Source organism: Pungitius pungitius, chromosome 4, assembly GCF_949316345.1.
Source record: "Pungitius pungitius chromosome 4, fPunPun2.1, whole genome shotgun sequence".
Taxonomy (NCBI): domain Eukaryota; kingdom Metazoa; phylum Chordata; class Actinopteri; order Perciformes; family Gasterosteidae; genus Pungitius; species Pungitius pungitius.
The window spans coordinates 15,360,636-15,376,727 of NC_084903.1; the positions used below are offsets into that span (position 1 = coordinate 15,360,636).

General features: G+C 45.3%; 1 protein-coding gene across 1 annotated transcript in view; it reads right to left on the reverse strand.

The window, feature by feature from the left end:
• Window positions 1-16,092, reverse strand: part of elp4 (elongator acetyltransferase complex subunit 4) — a 49,001-nt gene that overhangs the window by 25,918 nt on the left and 6,991 nt on the right. The window contains exons 5-9 of the mRNA XM_037489678.2: window positions 15,110-15,246; window positions 12,546-12,630; window positions 9,226-9,414; window positions 5,341-5,449; window positions 3,022-3,128 (exon numbers count right to left, since the gene is read on the reverse strand). Coding sequence (XP_037345575.2) covers window positions 3,022-3,128; window positions 5,341-5,449; window positions 9,226-9,414; window positions 12,546-12,630; window positions 15,110-15,246 — 627 coding nt within the window. The remainder of the gene's footprint in view (window positions 1-3,021; window positions 3,129-5,340; window positions 5,450-9,225; window positions 9,415-12,545; window positions 12,631-15,109; window positions 15,247-16,092) is intronic.

The following is a 16,092-nucleotide window of genomic DNA, read 5'->3' on the forward strand; positions in this document are numbered from 1 at the left end:
CGTGTGGAGCTGGGCAATGTTTGAGTATGTGTTAATCTGGTCTAAACACCTAACACTCCCCAACCTGCTCAGACAGGGCCGTGGGTTAATTCTGGCTTCAGGCGTCGTGGCTAATAACTACTCATCAGCCGCCGTTTGACCTCTTGCAAACGTCAACCGTTCTTCGCGGTAACCTTATCAAGGTACCAAGAGAACTTTGATGATGGGGGCGATGAGTGCCGGGCTGCCGATACATTAGCAAGACAAATTAGGAACAATAAATAATGTATTCCAACTGAACACAAACCCTTTCTAGCTGAAACCCTGTTCTATGAGCGCTGCCGTTCCAGAGGTGAAATGAATGACAGACACGTGAGTCAACCGACAGTTAGAAAATTAGTTACCAGCATGACTCCACGGGTGACATGTATCTGCCTGACTCAACTGATGAAAAGCTGGCGCTGTCAATAACCTGTCATTCACCACCACCGTATCACGTACTAATACCAATAGATAAAACACATGGTGAGGCTGAATTGTTTTGCCTTTAAAATGTACAAAAGTTTAACGGAATGTAGAGCAGGAGTCGGAGTGATCAAATATGATGATAGATGTGGGTAAGAGAATGCTGTAATATGTTGCCTCGGGCAGAGGAGTCCTGCAGCCTGAGTAAATGAGGTGATTAGCAGGGATGGTGTGAGCTGTCACACATCAGAGACGGGGCTTAGAATCCAATCACCATTCCACGTGTCAATCAGCGGCCCACAGAGCCAGTTGACCAACAGGTCAAACAGAGTATATGATGGGCCATATAGTCGAGAGCACAGCACTAGCCCTGCATGCAAAGACATACACAGCTGCATTTATATGAACCAACCTCTGCAACGAGGGACGCAGAGCCAACAGGCATTTTATACCTTTCTGACATCTTTATCTGAGGCAAGGTAAAAATGGATGACAGCCCGTAAAGTGCCAAAGAACCTAACACTAGAACACAAAAGCGGGTTACAATGTGTGTTTTGAGTGATTAGATGCATGACTAGTGATCTGGTACAAAGCTCTCTGGGAATTTCCCTCACCCATAGAAATGTGCGATGGCAAAGGATTGTGATTGACATTTCATATTAGATGCTTTCTTGAGTCAACATTTGCAGCCATTTAAAAATTTTGAGCCTTCTTTTGATATCAACAGTACGGTTAGCATGCAAGAAAAAAAAATCCACCAAGTTCCTTAAACAAGGCAGGCAGACAAAGCGTGGCGTTTACAATGTGCTGCCGGGATGGAGGACGCAGTCTCCAGGCCTCACAGAGCGCCAGCGATGCTCTAGGCTTCTGCCCCCTGGCCGGCCCAATACAGTGGCCTAATTAAAAGACCATTGAGGATAGCCACCTTGACTTTTACGGACCATATAAATCTATACAAGAGTGGCCTTTTCAGGGGGTCAGAGAAAGGAGAGGGTGGGGGGGGGGGAGAAACGGTTAGCAGTATGGCGAGGGATGGCAGAAAAAGAGTGGGGTCGACTGTAGAATGTGGAGAGGCTTTGGGTGGGGAGAGGCCTTCCTCTCCTCCCCCTCGCCTCCTGCCTGAGACAATAGGACTCACTAATAGCCAAAGAGCAGAGGGTGTGATAAGGTAATGATAATGTAATGAGGACCAATCAGCTAAGAGGAGGGCCCTTTAATTTGTCTGGTGAGTGGTAGTTCAGTGACACACTGATTGCTCTGAAGACCGATGATGGGAGACATGCAAAATGGATTCGTCTCTCACATGGACGAGGAGGAGGATAAGAAGTCATGGATCAAAATGAATGAAGAAATGGAAAGGCCATGCTAAGGGCTGTGCTGCGTTCAAGCCCATGTACTCTACGCTGGCAGAGCAACCAAAACTGACATTTCACACAAACAGGGAATGGCGGCATGTCGAGGTGCTGCTGAGTGACCCATATTAAACTGTGTGTAAATCGTAAAATAGGCGCAACATGAGAAACCATTTCCGTCCTGAGATTTTCCGAGATATATTTGAAAACGATGTGGCGAGGGCAACGCACAGCTTCGGAGGCACTATGACGCTAAGCCAGATTTTAAAAAAGGGACCTCGGCGCAATTCAGGACGAGCTGCTGAACGGCGGCCCTAAGAGATGATTTGTCGCTGTGAAGATACCAGCTGGTCCATAGCGCCGTGGTCCACATCACAGCGAGAACATGTTATTTAGAAGTTTGGGATGAAACCAATGCTATGGGCCTGTCAATCACCAAGAAAAGTGTACTGGATAATTTGATTGGACAAATATATAAACATATGAAAGTGTCACCATGATGAGCAAGAATGTCCACAGCATACAGACCTTCAAGAAGGACATTTTGAGCACTGCAGTGCATACCAGCCACATCTCTCAGAGATCAATCAGATCACCTTATCGATGAACTAGTTTACGGTCAACAGGATCGACAGGATTTGTCTTCAAAAAGTCTCAGAGCACCGACCGCCGCATGCTTTGAATTGTTGACTGAAAGACTTTGTTTATCTGACTTCTGTCTCAAATGTCTGTGTAGATTGTAAATTTGGGAGGTAAAGTAGTTCTGACAAAGTCAGCAGCACCTAACCTACATATCTTCCCATGAATACATGTGAAATATACCTTAAACTTAAAACTCCTCCAGTATTTATTTTTGTTGCATATTTGGAAAGATATTTTTCTCACTCTAGAGTAGGTGTGGCAGCAACAGTCAATAGCTTCACCTTTGATTTTTGACACCCGATGGTAGAAACAGGCTGGCAGAACTAACGGGAGAAGCTTCTTGTTATCATAATTTCAACATCAGTTCTGCCATAAACAAGATAAATGGAAACGCTTGCTGATTAATAATTACGTATCTAAATTCAGCACTTTTTTAGGTTAATGGTCAAATGGCAACACATCAGAGGAATACCATAGGGCAAACAAAATAAAAAATAAATAAAAAGAATTCTGACAGTATCCTTAACAGTATGTTTTGTTAATAAAAGCACTCTGGCTATGCTGAGTAACCTTGACATCTTACCTCAATAGTGAACTGTTTTCTCTTGAGCTTAAAGGCCAGGTCCTTGTGGTCAGGAAGTTTACTCGCCAGACAGTTCAGATGGGGTACTTGGCGTACATGCAGCAGACCTGTAAAGGACAGTGAAGGAACATTAGAACTAACTAAAAGTTCAGAAGAACTGCAGGAAAAGCAAGATATTCTAGTGTGCATATCCACAATGTAAATGTTTTTACGTTAAACTGTAGCATACATAAACAGAGGACCACAGTAGTTTTCTTATGCAGTAGAGGATTTGTTGATTATTTTACAGGTGACAGACAATTTCCATCTAATAATCTAATCCAGTTGTCATTCAAACCAAACACAACATTTAGCATCTTAAAATGAGGTTTTCCAAACTCCACCTGCTGACTTAAAAACTGCTAGAATTCAATGGTTTTGAAACTGTTGTGCAAAATCAATGGTACTTTTTTCTTACTTTTTCTCCTTATTGGATTTGTGGTTAAATGCGTGCCTCTACTTGAGTGAATTGATTGAATGTAGAAGGACAGTCATTGACAAACAATGTTTTTCAGACATCAACAGCTGCATCATAATCACAGTTAATTAACTTTGCTGATCAGAAACCAGAAAAAAAGCTACAATCTATGACTGATAATGAAAGACAAAAACCCACAAAAACCCCACAAAAGTTATCAGTCAAACATTCCAACGCCACCCTTTCTACTCTCGTATTGTCTGTTTGCAGGCCGAGTCGTGTGCCGTACAGGAAATGTGACGATTAAAGCACACATTAGAGCAACGAGGAGTAAACAGACGACATGAGGACTCCTGCAAAGGATAGATGGAAGCAGAGTATTACTCTACCCATTTTTCTCGTTTATTTTACTCTGTTTCAATAAAGTTACATTTTCATAAAATTAGAAAGTACTGTCGAAGTGGAAACCAGCGTGAGAGAGAGAGAGAGAGAGAGAGAAGAAGAGATCGAGGGAGTAATGGAGAAAGGGAGACAGACAGAGAAAGTGGGGGATGGTGGGCTCTCTCCTCTGTGCACTTGGGTGATTTCCCCTTGCCTGATTTGCAGTGACAGGCTTCCCAGCATGCTTTGAGCAGCCCTGAACTGCTGCCGCAAACACGCACGCACACGCATACGCACGCACTCTCACACTCGTACCAGATGCGTTTGCACTCATGAACACACATCAAAACAATCATGCACATAAATGTATTTCATAACCAGACCATCATTTCTCCGGCTGGTTAAACAGATGGCAAATATATTCTTTAACAAGAAATACAAATAGTATTAATTGAGAATTCCAAAGAACATTTTGGTGCTGTTAAATGAGAAACGATGCACTACAACAGGCATTTGTTGAATGGGCTTTCGTGCCACCTGCCTTTACGAAGCAGAGGAATGTGATCGCTATGGGACGTGTTATCTAAATAAAACATGCTGTTGGGTGAAACTAAAATCTGCCATTGAATGGTTTCATTCCTCATCCCTTCATCTGTCACAACCAGGGCCGTCTAACTCGAGAATGGGAGGGAGGGGAGGACAGGGGAGGGGGGGGAAATGAGAGGAAAAGCGCAAGAGTGAGTCGGAGATTTCGAGAGGCACGGCTAAAAATACTCCACTCGCTTAAACTGACCTTTATTGCGCAAAGAGTGCAATAAAAAAGACAGAAGCAAACAGGAGAGAAGGAACGGGAGGACCGTAAAGAAAAAGTGGTGTCGACCGAGAGGCCAGAGACAAACTATGTTGCCTTCTGTCCTTTCTTCGTTTTCCATCTCTAAAAAATCGTCCCACACCAGTGTCCTCTTTCTGAAAGCCTTGCCCTCTATTTATTAGCAGAGCATGCTGGCCATGGAGACATTGAGTGAGGGAAGGAGAGATACAGGGAGAGGGGGGGGGGGAGAGTGATGGTGAGAATATCGATTCCCCAGTGTTGGTCTACTCTGCTCCAGAGCCTCAGGGGTATGGGACCGGGGATGGAGAGGGGGCGAGGCGAGAGGGAGAGAGAGAGAGAGAGAGAGAGAGAGAGAGAGAGAGAGAGAGGCTCCGCTGGAGGAGGGGAGGCAGGGATGGAGGGGGCGAGGGTGCGAGGGAGAGGGGGTACAGCGTGGCAGCTGAATCCCCCCCGGCCTGTCTACTGAGGAGCACGTCTGATTGAGCAGCAGCACACTAACATGCACTGACAGCCTAGCCTGCAAGGGGGCTGCCCTGCCTCCATCCACGGCCCAGCCTTAATGCACCGCTTGTGTGTGTGCGCGCGTGTGTGTGTGTGTATTTGTAGGGGAAAAGAGACGGAAAGATGTGGCGAGTGTGTGCGTCCTTACCGTGGTAATCTTTGTAGAGTGGGTTGGTCTCTCTCTCGGAGCCTTTGAACGATTCCAGGGCTATTGCATTGTCACATAGCCTGGTTATGTTGCCCATTAGAGCTCTGTCCTGTAGGGTCGAGGGAGGGAGAGACATGAGCAGGTAATTAAAAGCCACCTGACGGGCCATCAGTGTTGCAATTAAATTAGGTCATCGTGTCCCATGGCCAGGTCATTTTCTGCCCGTGGCTTAGGTGAGGGTAATGAGGTATAGAGGGGAAAGAGCCCTGAAAGGGGGTTACACAGGTGATTTTTTTGGGGGTTGGGGGGGAGACAAATGGACACATCAGGGATACATACACACAACTGGCTTGGGAAGAGCCAATCGAAACAAACTGGAATTATCTTTACTTCGTCAAACAACGATTATTACCAAAAAGTTCCCAGTTGGTGCACACTGTGAAACCTGCAGACCGGCAGAGGAGGACACAGGGGGAAGGGGGTGGACGCAACAGTGGCTTGATGGGGAGAGCTCCCCCTACTGGTGAGGCCAGTGACTTGAAAATGGAGAGGACACATCAGGGGGGCAAATACAGTACATAGAAAGAATGAAGGAGACATATACAAAAGGGGGGAAGCAGAGGGTAGAGAGAGAGAGAGAGGAGGGGAACGAGAGGGACACTGGGAAAGAGGGAGTCCTGCATTATTAATCCCTTTGCCTCTTGAATCATTCAAATCCTTCTCTCTGTGTTGGCTGCCACCGCCTAATGCAGTTTTCATGCCTTCATGTCTTTTTCCCCCCACTCTTTCTTCTTCCTTTTCATTTTTGTCCTACTTTTAAAGTATGCATATCGCACCAGTCAGGACAGCCAGCACAAACAGGGTATTTGAGGTCTCTCAAATGCCTCAATAAAGTCAATGTAAGAGTTTGGCAACAACAAATTAATTCAGAACGCCTATGGCACCGTGTGGCCAATAGTATCCGTCCGAGGGAGAGGATCTGCTAGAACTTCACATGTGCTAATTCATGGAGAACGTACCAGTCAAAGTCAGAGTGTCCAAAGAGAAAGGCTTAGATCCGTGTTAGGAGGGCAGAATGACGTCAGTCGGGCACGAAACTGCTCCACAGCTCCTTAGGTTTTAGGAGGTTACATCTTTTATTTTTATTTATTTTTTTAATCCTATTCATAATTGACGAGGCACTCAAGCAAACGTCACTTCAGTTCTGCGGTGAAAGTCTATACGGGCTCAATTAGCTCAGATTCCATCAGTGTAAATCCTCGGAACACCCTGAGCCTCAGCTGACCGTCGCTGACGAATCATAGGAGCAGCGTCACGTTTGTTTACTCTGCAGAAGCTTCAGCTTTACCGGGTAAACCACGGTCCCTTCACCATTTGTTCACAGTTGTTTGACTGAACAGGTTGTGTATTGATGTAACGCTCTCTGTGCCTGTGGTTTGATAGTGTAAAAATGTGTGTATGGTGTGTGCAGACGCTACATCGAATTCAATGCACCACCTTGAGGAGTGATGTGTTGAATTGCTTTTCTGTTTAAGTCTAGAGTCGATTCTATCTACCGGATTAGTGGATTTAACTCAACATTTTAAAGACAAAGAAGAAATGGAAGGACAGTTTCCTCTTTTTTCTCCTTGTCTTTATTCTGATGATTATATGAGATTAAAATCCTTTTAGGCCGTAAGTGCCCTAATATAGCGGGCTAATTTGTACACACACACACACACACACACACACACACACACACACACACACACACACACACACACACACACACACACACACACACACACACACACACACACACACACACACACACACACACACACACACACACACACACGCACGCACACACACACACACACACAAACAACACACACACATTCAGGAACCTGAGCAATTTATTTCACAAAGAATTAAAACTGCTTGGAAACATCAAATATTCTAAACTGAACAATTCTATCTAACATATATTATCATATCTTCAAGGTTAACACATGAGAGCATTTGCTGAGTTTTGGGATATGCTAGTAAAGTAAATATATTTTGTATGTTAGCGTCCCCTGTGGCTCTGGGAAGTTGTCATTGCTGTTCACGATTGTCTCATATTTCCTAAACTAAATGATTGATTAAGAAAATAATCAGCAGATGAAGTAACACTGTAAATAATAATTAGTTGTGGAGCTATACATCTAAAACATAAAGATAAACGAGATTCATCAACTGAATACTGATAGTACTACAACCTGCAGGTTGTGTGGCCCCACTAAAGTTTAGTACTAAACAACTTCACCTGACCAAATATTTGCACAGGTCAGGACACCACTTAGCCTGAGCAGAAGGTGAGGTGTCAATGAGTGCATTTTAGGAAAGTGTATTTTGTGTTTGTTTACGGTTGGGGACGGGGATGATGGCAAAATATAGTACGAGGGAGGAGGACCAGGCTAGGACATGCCTAATTAATGTTTCAGATGGACTGTGGCACTGGGCTGCTTTCAGGAGGCTTTCAGTGAGAAGCTCGACTTCCCAAGCTGCTCAATAATGGATAGAGAGTCCAGTATGGTCTCGGTCATCTAGCCCTGCAACTAGTCTAGACAGTAACATACCATTAACACTGACATTGACTTCAAATTAGCAGCCTGCACACCTCTGTGGCTTAAAATGATCAATTTGGATCTTTTTTTAATGACAGAACTAATCATAAACCCAATGTCATTGATGCCCAGCTTTAACACGCTCTCATTATCTCCATGTTGGCTTAATCACCCAACACCTGACTCAATATCCAAAGTCCAAAAATCTCCCCCTTCTCCTCATCTTCTCTCGCTCTTTCACTTCACTCCCCAGGGTGGAGAAAGGGGACAGATTAAGGGTTTGGAGGCCAGGCCAGAGAGGGACAGGGGGACCGCTCCCACCACAGCTGACATCTGCTAGTTAGCCACTCTACCTTTTTTGACTAGGCCAAGGCCGCTGTGCACTCAGCATATAGGCTTGGAGCCAGAGCATGTTGTGGCATCACAGCTGTTCAGAAAGTTAAGCGGCAACCTATATCTTTTAAAAAAAATGTTTATAAAAGTATCAGACACCACGCAGCGCCCATGTTGTTAAGGACGGGAACTATAAGGAAGTAGTGAGTCTTAAGTGTAGGCGAGATAAAACATTGGAGCAGAAAGTCTCAGATGGCTATTCTTGTGAGTGTGCGTCCATGGTCGACTCTCTGGGGGAGGGCTGTGGTTCGCCATATGCCTCAGCAGATGACTCCACCTTCACACTGAGAGGCCAGACTGTACACAGACACATGCGCGCCGACTCATACCCCCCTCAAACACACACACACACACACACAAAAACAACCAGAGATACACACAACTAGAAGGAGAGATATATTGTAAGAGACTAAAATGCATACACTGGCACACACTCCCATTGTGTACAGCTCCAAGTCATTAAAAGCCCAAACAAACAAACAAACTTAGATGTCTTTGAATGAAGTGTGCACTCAACTGGGTCTGTTGGGGGAGCGATGCATGAGGATGAGGCCCCCGCCCGGGCCTGAGTCATACCAGGGTGACACTGGACCACAGGGTCAAGAGGAGGCCCCACTACAAAAGACTTCAAACTTTGTTCCCCATTAATAACCAAGACAAAGAAAAAAGCACATGGGCCAAACATCAACCCACGCAAAAAAAAAATCCTAACCGTCCGTCTATTGTGTGTAAACTGAAGAACTTTCAAGTTATTTATCTCTCTGGTAGCAGGTCAAGGACAGAACAGAGTAGCAAAGACAGAGAGGTGAAGACTAACTGCTCTTAACTCAATAAAGCTAGAATTAAAAATATGGTTAATGGTTGGGAAAATGGTTAATGTTGCTAAATGTTGTAAACGTCTTACCTGGATGAGATGTGAAGGTACAGTAACTACAGCAACCGTGAGCGATGACCTCAGCAGAGCACGCAGTCCATAGAAAAATGTAGTGAGGGCGTGGCCATTTCTAGGGTTGTCGTGGCAACTCAGGTCATCGCCCCACAAAGCCGAGCCGAGAGAGGGAAGCCCAATTCGCAGTATGTTACGCGACTTTGACTATAAGAAACAACAAGCAACAAGGAAGAAATCAATTGTACAAATATGCCATTTTCTACAGAAGTAAACACACATGCTAGTGGAGTATTAGTTTTATTTGATTTAAAGCGCTCCCATTACACCTTAAGAAACGATTCCTGCTTTTGCATTGTTTTGGTTAGTATTCCCAAACTCTGGGAGAGAGCGACTGGACAGTCTGCTCACCAGCACAGACGATCCTAACACAGTGCCCAAACGTGACTGGACACAACTACCCAATCACAGAGGCCATCTGACACACGCACAATGGACCTGTCAGACAGGCTTCCAATATGGCTGCCACCCAGAAACCCCAGCACATTCTTGGCACAACACCGATGCTCTGCAGCCAAGGGGGCCTGGGTAAGGGTGGAGTGCCTTCCCTTGAAACACCCTCCCCACGACAAGAAATCAACAGTAACCCGCTCTCACAAAGATGGAGAAAAAGTGGCCAGATATATATATATATATATCACTGAAACTGAAAGAATGGAGGTGCCTGTCCAAGCTGTGAGAGGTTTTTAACCTTTACCACAGTTGCCTTTTATTTTGGGGTTGTTCGGGATGGCTCCTGATTGCTGAAGTTTGAGTGCCAGGACTGATTAACAAAGCTCTGGCCTAAAATATGTCCACTCTTTCCTTTTTTTCCCCCCCAAACCTCTCGTCTTTTTTTTTTGTCCCTCCATCCCCCCTCAACTCTCTATCCCTTCCTCTCCCAACAGTATGACCTAAGCTTCGTTTGGACCTGCATCATAATCACAGGCATCTAAGAAAAATAAACCCCATTGTTTCTGGGAGTTTTTCACAGTTGGCTCATAGTTTCCCAAAGGAGGACTCTCACACAGGACTGTACCTACATTCATCCTCCTCTACAGCATTCAACATTAGTGCTGCATCTCTATACCATACTATACTTAGAGTTGTGTGTGTGCCTTTGTCATAATTAGATATGCCCTTTCTTTGTTTAACTGCACAGGTCTTGGAGGCCACAGAATTAGAATTCTATCTCTATGTCTGCAGCGCAGCAGGGGGGGTCTGTGGGGACACGCCTGTTGCTGTGGCACCGGGAGGAGAGGCCAAACCTAACTCCTATAGTTAAGCCTATAGAAAAATCAGGGAACAGTGCCAGTTGAGTCCAGCCAAGGGGCCGCAGGCCAGCCATATAGACTATAGCCAGCCTGGGACCACAACCTAATCACAAGCCAATCTCTGCCGGGACTCACAGTCCTGCTGCCACTCCTGTCCCAGCCATCTCCAAAGACTCCAAAATAGGGTTAAGGAGATTGATCTTTGTACTAATCAGATTTTTGCACAATACAGTTTACATGAAATCCGCATCTTGTTACCGATCCATGATGGCGGATTAACAAATAATAAACATATAAACGCACATGCTGGCCGAGACCCACACTGGGCATTTTTGTGCCAGTGCCCATGTCGCTCAGTGCCGGTCTGCATTCCTAGACTGTGCCAGCAGCCCGTCAGGCGGCCACACTGCTTTAATGATGTCAGCAGTTAATCTGCTGTGAGTGACAGCGCTCGGGGATGGAGGGTGGGGGGCACTGGAGGTAAATCCTGTGTGCGAGTGACAGGGGGAGAGGTGGCTCCAGGTGACGAGCAGAGGGTTCACTGAAAGTAGGTGAAAGAGGCGTGGGAGGCGAGTACACACACACACACACACACACACACTCACCTATACTGTATATATATATTAGGGCTGTCAAATGATTAAAAATTTTAATCAAATTAATCAGAATTTTCAGTGGATTAATCATGATTAATCACACCTGAATCCTAACCATTTTTTCTTATAACAGGACACAGATACATAATTATCATTATTATCATCATTATTATTTTTTACATAAATACATGTTATTGATATTTGATTTTTTAATTCATTTCAGAAAATAATCAAAGCAATGTTATTTGATAAGTTACAGACTGATTTCCCTGCATGGCTCTAGAAGGGTCTCGAGACTCTGCAGTTTATCCCACTCTGCTGTGAGTTTGTGCTCCTGCGGGCTGCGATGACCAGACATGTCCAGACATGTCAACCCTCCCGATGTTTCAAAGCCCCTCCCGAAAATCTCCCGGACCGACCTTTCTCCCGATTTCCACCCGAACAACAATATTGCTGCACCACCCGTCACTGGGCGCGCCGTTTCAGACCGAACAATAATAAAGGTTACACCTTGAAGTCGAGCGCGGCGATTAGAACGACTGGCGCTGCAAAGAAATCCGCTACCACCCCCCATTTCAGTGTGAAATATTCCCATACCTGGGAGGATTTAGATCGCATTGGCTTCCCTTCCTCCGCATGTTTCAGAACAGTATTACGGGTCTCTCCGATGGTCCTCTACCTCAGCGCTGCTCTTAGCCAAGCTCTGCTGGGCGGAGCTTTTTTTCTCTGTTTTGCTGCGCGAGAACGGGGAGGGGGGGGGGGGGGGGGGTGCGGGTCTCTGGCGCAAACGACTTGCTGAACCTGACGTCCTGACATATGCCTGCAGGTGGCAGTAATGTGTTGTATAGGATGAAGTGCATTCCCTAGAGGAAGACGCACTTTACTGACCTGAATAATTTGTCACACTGCGCATGCGTGAAATGCGTCAAAAAAATTGACGTAATTAACAACAAACAGCTGATTAACGCCGTTAACGCGCTATTTTTGACAGCCCTAATATATATATATATATATGTATATATATATATACACACACACATCACAGTGCGACGACAGAAGGGACAGCGGATGTTTCTGTATGGATGTATGTCAAAGGTAAGACACACCCAGCTGGGACACAAAGGTGAGGCAAACTGGAGCAGGTGATATAGATGTAAACCGACTGAAGAGAAGTGGGGGTTGAAATGTGACACGAGACCTTAGGGTTGCAGAGTTGCATTCATTATCTATATCTTGAAAATACTCCACAAATGAATATCACTCAAAATACATAATACGCATGCACAATAGTCTCTGGGTTCATTGTAATTAGTGGGCTCACAAGAATACTTTAGGAACACAAACATTTTAACACAAACAATCCCCCTTGAATGACATTTTGGGATTGATAATTGAAAGGGGTGAAATCAGCAGATCATTCACTTCTTACCATGGGAGCTGCTACATCAAAACCCTCACTGCTTATGACCTCTTGAAGGGACTTCAGCAACGCAGAGTAGGACTCAAGCATGGTACTGAAAAGAGCCGAGGACAGAGGGGAGAAGACAATCAGAAAGAGAACACAAAATGCTTACTTAGGATGTTAAAATGTAATTGAAACCCTTTTGAAGAAACAGGGCCAAGCCTTTAGCCACAGCAGCCTAATGCTCCCTGACTGCAGCATGTTTCTCCTGACTGTGCATTTCTGGAGCCACTCAAGCAGACAAATGATCCATATCAAGAGATCCAATTAATTTATTTGGTTGATTAAATTACAACATGACTGGTTCTCTGTCAGCTCCCCGAGGATCTTATTGTGCCGAGACAGACAGACAAACAGACAGATGAGACGTGCATATGCACAAACAAACACGCAACAAAGGCCATCAGTGAGAAGGAAGGGGGGGGCGGGGGGGGAGAATTAATAGGCTGATATCTAGAATTAACAGGCAACAGCATTTTAGAGTTAAATCAAGGGTAAGATGTGCATATCGACAAAGGGCATCCAGCACCATTGGAACAGCATTAAGCAACCGTCATGGGACTGGTTACTGCTGAGCCCATCGTGTGCCCATAGGATGGCCGGGAGAAACGTTAACCCCATCATTTTACACAAGCCTCTAACTTAAGAACGCCCCACCATTGTAATGACCACTCTGTGGTGAGTCACAGTGGGCTGCAATGCCAGTTGTCAATTTCACCTGCGGGCTACAAAAGCCGATACACATAGATTGGTCACACACCAATAGCCCTGCATAAAGAACAGTAATACATACTCGTGTTGATTACACTTGCGCCAAGTACATCCATGTACTCTATTTCAGTTATTCAGCCCAACAATGGTGCCTCCTGACCCCGCTGGGGCTAATGATAGAGCTGGTTTTGGTGAAAGAGGGACACCTACCCTCCTTGGCCTCTCTGCCCATGCCCGTGCTCTGAAGGTAGGGGGCTGGGATGGTTTGACACGCAGTTGAGCAGGAGGTTGCCTCTGCTTGGCAGCCATTGTGTGGGACGGCATTGTGTTTCAGCTACCCCTACTGAGCACCCCTCATTCAGGTACCAAAAGGTCTAGGTGCTTAGCTACAGGGGCTAGTGCGTCGGCTAATTAAGATCATACACGGGGTAGCTTCTTTATCTCGGTGTTCTTCTTTCAGGGAGCGAAGAAAGGACGAGAGAGGGGGGATGCTTGGTCTTAAACAACAGGATCTGTATCACCTAGAGAGCAATTTGTGCCAATTATGCCTTCAAGTGAAACGGAGCAATTTAACAGCTAGGGTATCAACATGGGGCTGTGGACACGTGCAAGGGGGAGTAGCCTGTGTGGTACATGTGCGTGTGCAATATGCTAAGTGTCTGCGTGTGCGCATGTATGTATGTGCGTCTGCACTGGGGCGGGGATGGGGGCACAATGGTGCAGTGCAGGTGTAGTTTCCTGCTGTCAAAATGTCAGTGAGATCTACAACTCATTCAGACGCCACAGCGGCACCACAGTTCCAGTATGGCACCCTCACCCACTACACTGACACACAAGGCTGCAAACAGCTGCAGAGGGGATGTTTTATTATTTTCTTTGTATCCTATCAATCGGCATTATTACGTACTGAACAGATATTTTGTAACAAAGTGAAAGGTGTCAGCCTCATCTTACACATTTTCAACCGAGTAGCTGCAACATTTATCGTGTTTGCATGGGGGTCTCTGTTTACTGAAATATAGGAAGAGGCATTCTACAAAGCCTCCTCCACATCCTCTGTGCTCCAGATTGCAGTATTTACCCAGTGTGTGTGAGTGGGCCTTCGTGTGCCCCTGTTTGTTCAACAGCACTCTCTGAGTAAAGAGCCTGTGTGACCTCTGAACCCTAAATACACTCAACGCAGGAGAAATCAAACAGGCGCTGAGCAAACAAGACTCTTATTTGAATAGACATACACAACCTTTCCACCAGGCTGGACGTCTTGGACCAATGGCAAGCTACTCAAAATAGAGGTTGAGCCAGGCTGCTTTTTAACTGACTGAAAACAGGGATTGTTTACATATCTTTGTTAAAAAGACAACAACTCATTTACATGTGGTTGAAATAAGAATAATAAGAAAGAATTTAAGCAATTCAATGAATTCATGACATTTTATAGAACAAACAATGAATCCAGGAACATCGAAAGCTACAATATTTGCAGAACGAGAGTTTATTATATTTTCATGAATGATTATCTCGAACAAAGGAGCTGTAAATGATACTACGGAGCTATTTTCCTCCTATCGGGTTTTCCATAACACACATGTTGGTTGCAGGGTTTATAAAGTATGTGCTCTTTAAAGGACGGTAGTCTGTCTGCATTGTTGATTTACCTGTATTCTGTGAACGATGCCACGTTTGCTCAACTGTGTTCTGTTGAAAATGTCTAATTTGGGTAACTGTGTTCTGCGGATGATGTCGTGTTTGTGTGCCTGTGTTCTGCAGATTGTGTCTCATTGGTCTTCATGCATTCTGTGAATGATGTCTTGTCGTTTTACCTGTGTGTGGGTGATGACTGGGTGGGATGTTCTGTAAGGTAGAAGCGGTGGCACTTGGCTGCCTGGCGAATTTCTGGCTCCATCGTCTTGGAGACATCGTAGTAGTGCCCGAACCGGGACGAGGAGGCCAGGGCACTCTGAGGAGGTCAACAAGTCAAACTTAAGTGTTTAAGCAGTAAGAGCATTTCCCAAAGAGCATCTCTTTGTGGCGCTATTGCTTACTCTAAATCTCTTACAATAAATAATGTGCATTTAACTCAATCCAGATAAGAATAAAGCGATTTATGAACCAAGCAAAAATCTCCTTTGTCTTTCAAATATGTTAAATGAGTTTGCTTCTTAATACTATGATAATGCAATTGCATTGTTTATGGGTCATTCCTCAACACTCCTACAGCAGAGAAGTTAAATAACCACTATGACCACGCTCCTTATCATTTCTTTACATAAATGTCCACTTCTGGGTTTGAAAGCAAATGTGTCAGGGACGCAGGGGAAGGCGGATGTTTTCCTGCAGCTGAAAGGGGGAGTTTTAGCTCTTCTCTCTCAGTAAAACCAGGGATTCCATTGTCAGAGGGGCCCTTAATCTACTCCTAATCTGGATTAGGGCCCCCGGTGTGTCCCTCTCCTGGCGGGACGAGGGGGTCAGCAGGGCAGGGGGTCAGGGGCTCATCTTCTCTTTGTGAGCTGGGCAACCCGCTTAGCGTTCTATCCCCGCCCTGACGGCTTCACCTTTGATCTGATGTCTTCATCGAGAGAGTAGCACAGTGTGCTATGCCAGGAGAGGTGTGTGTAAGGGGAAAGTAAGCGTTGACTCTGGGGGTGAATTTGGGATGCAAATCCTCTGGTTGGGGGCTTACTAGTGGTTTGTAAAGACGATTTTACAGGGGAAGGGGGAGAGATGAGGAAAGGACACAGATATAAAGAAGTTTCCAGGGAGGGAGAAAGAAGGAGAGGATCCCCAGGGATACACTGTGTGCTGT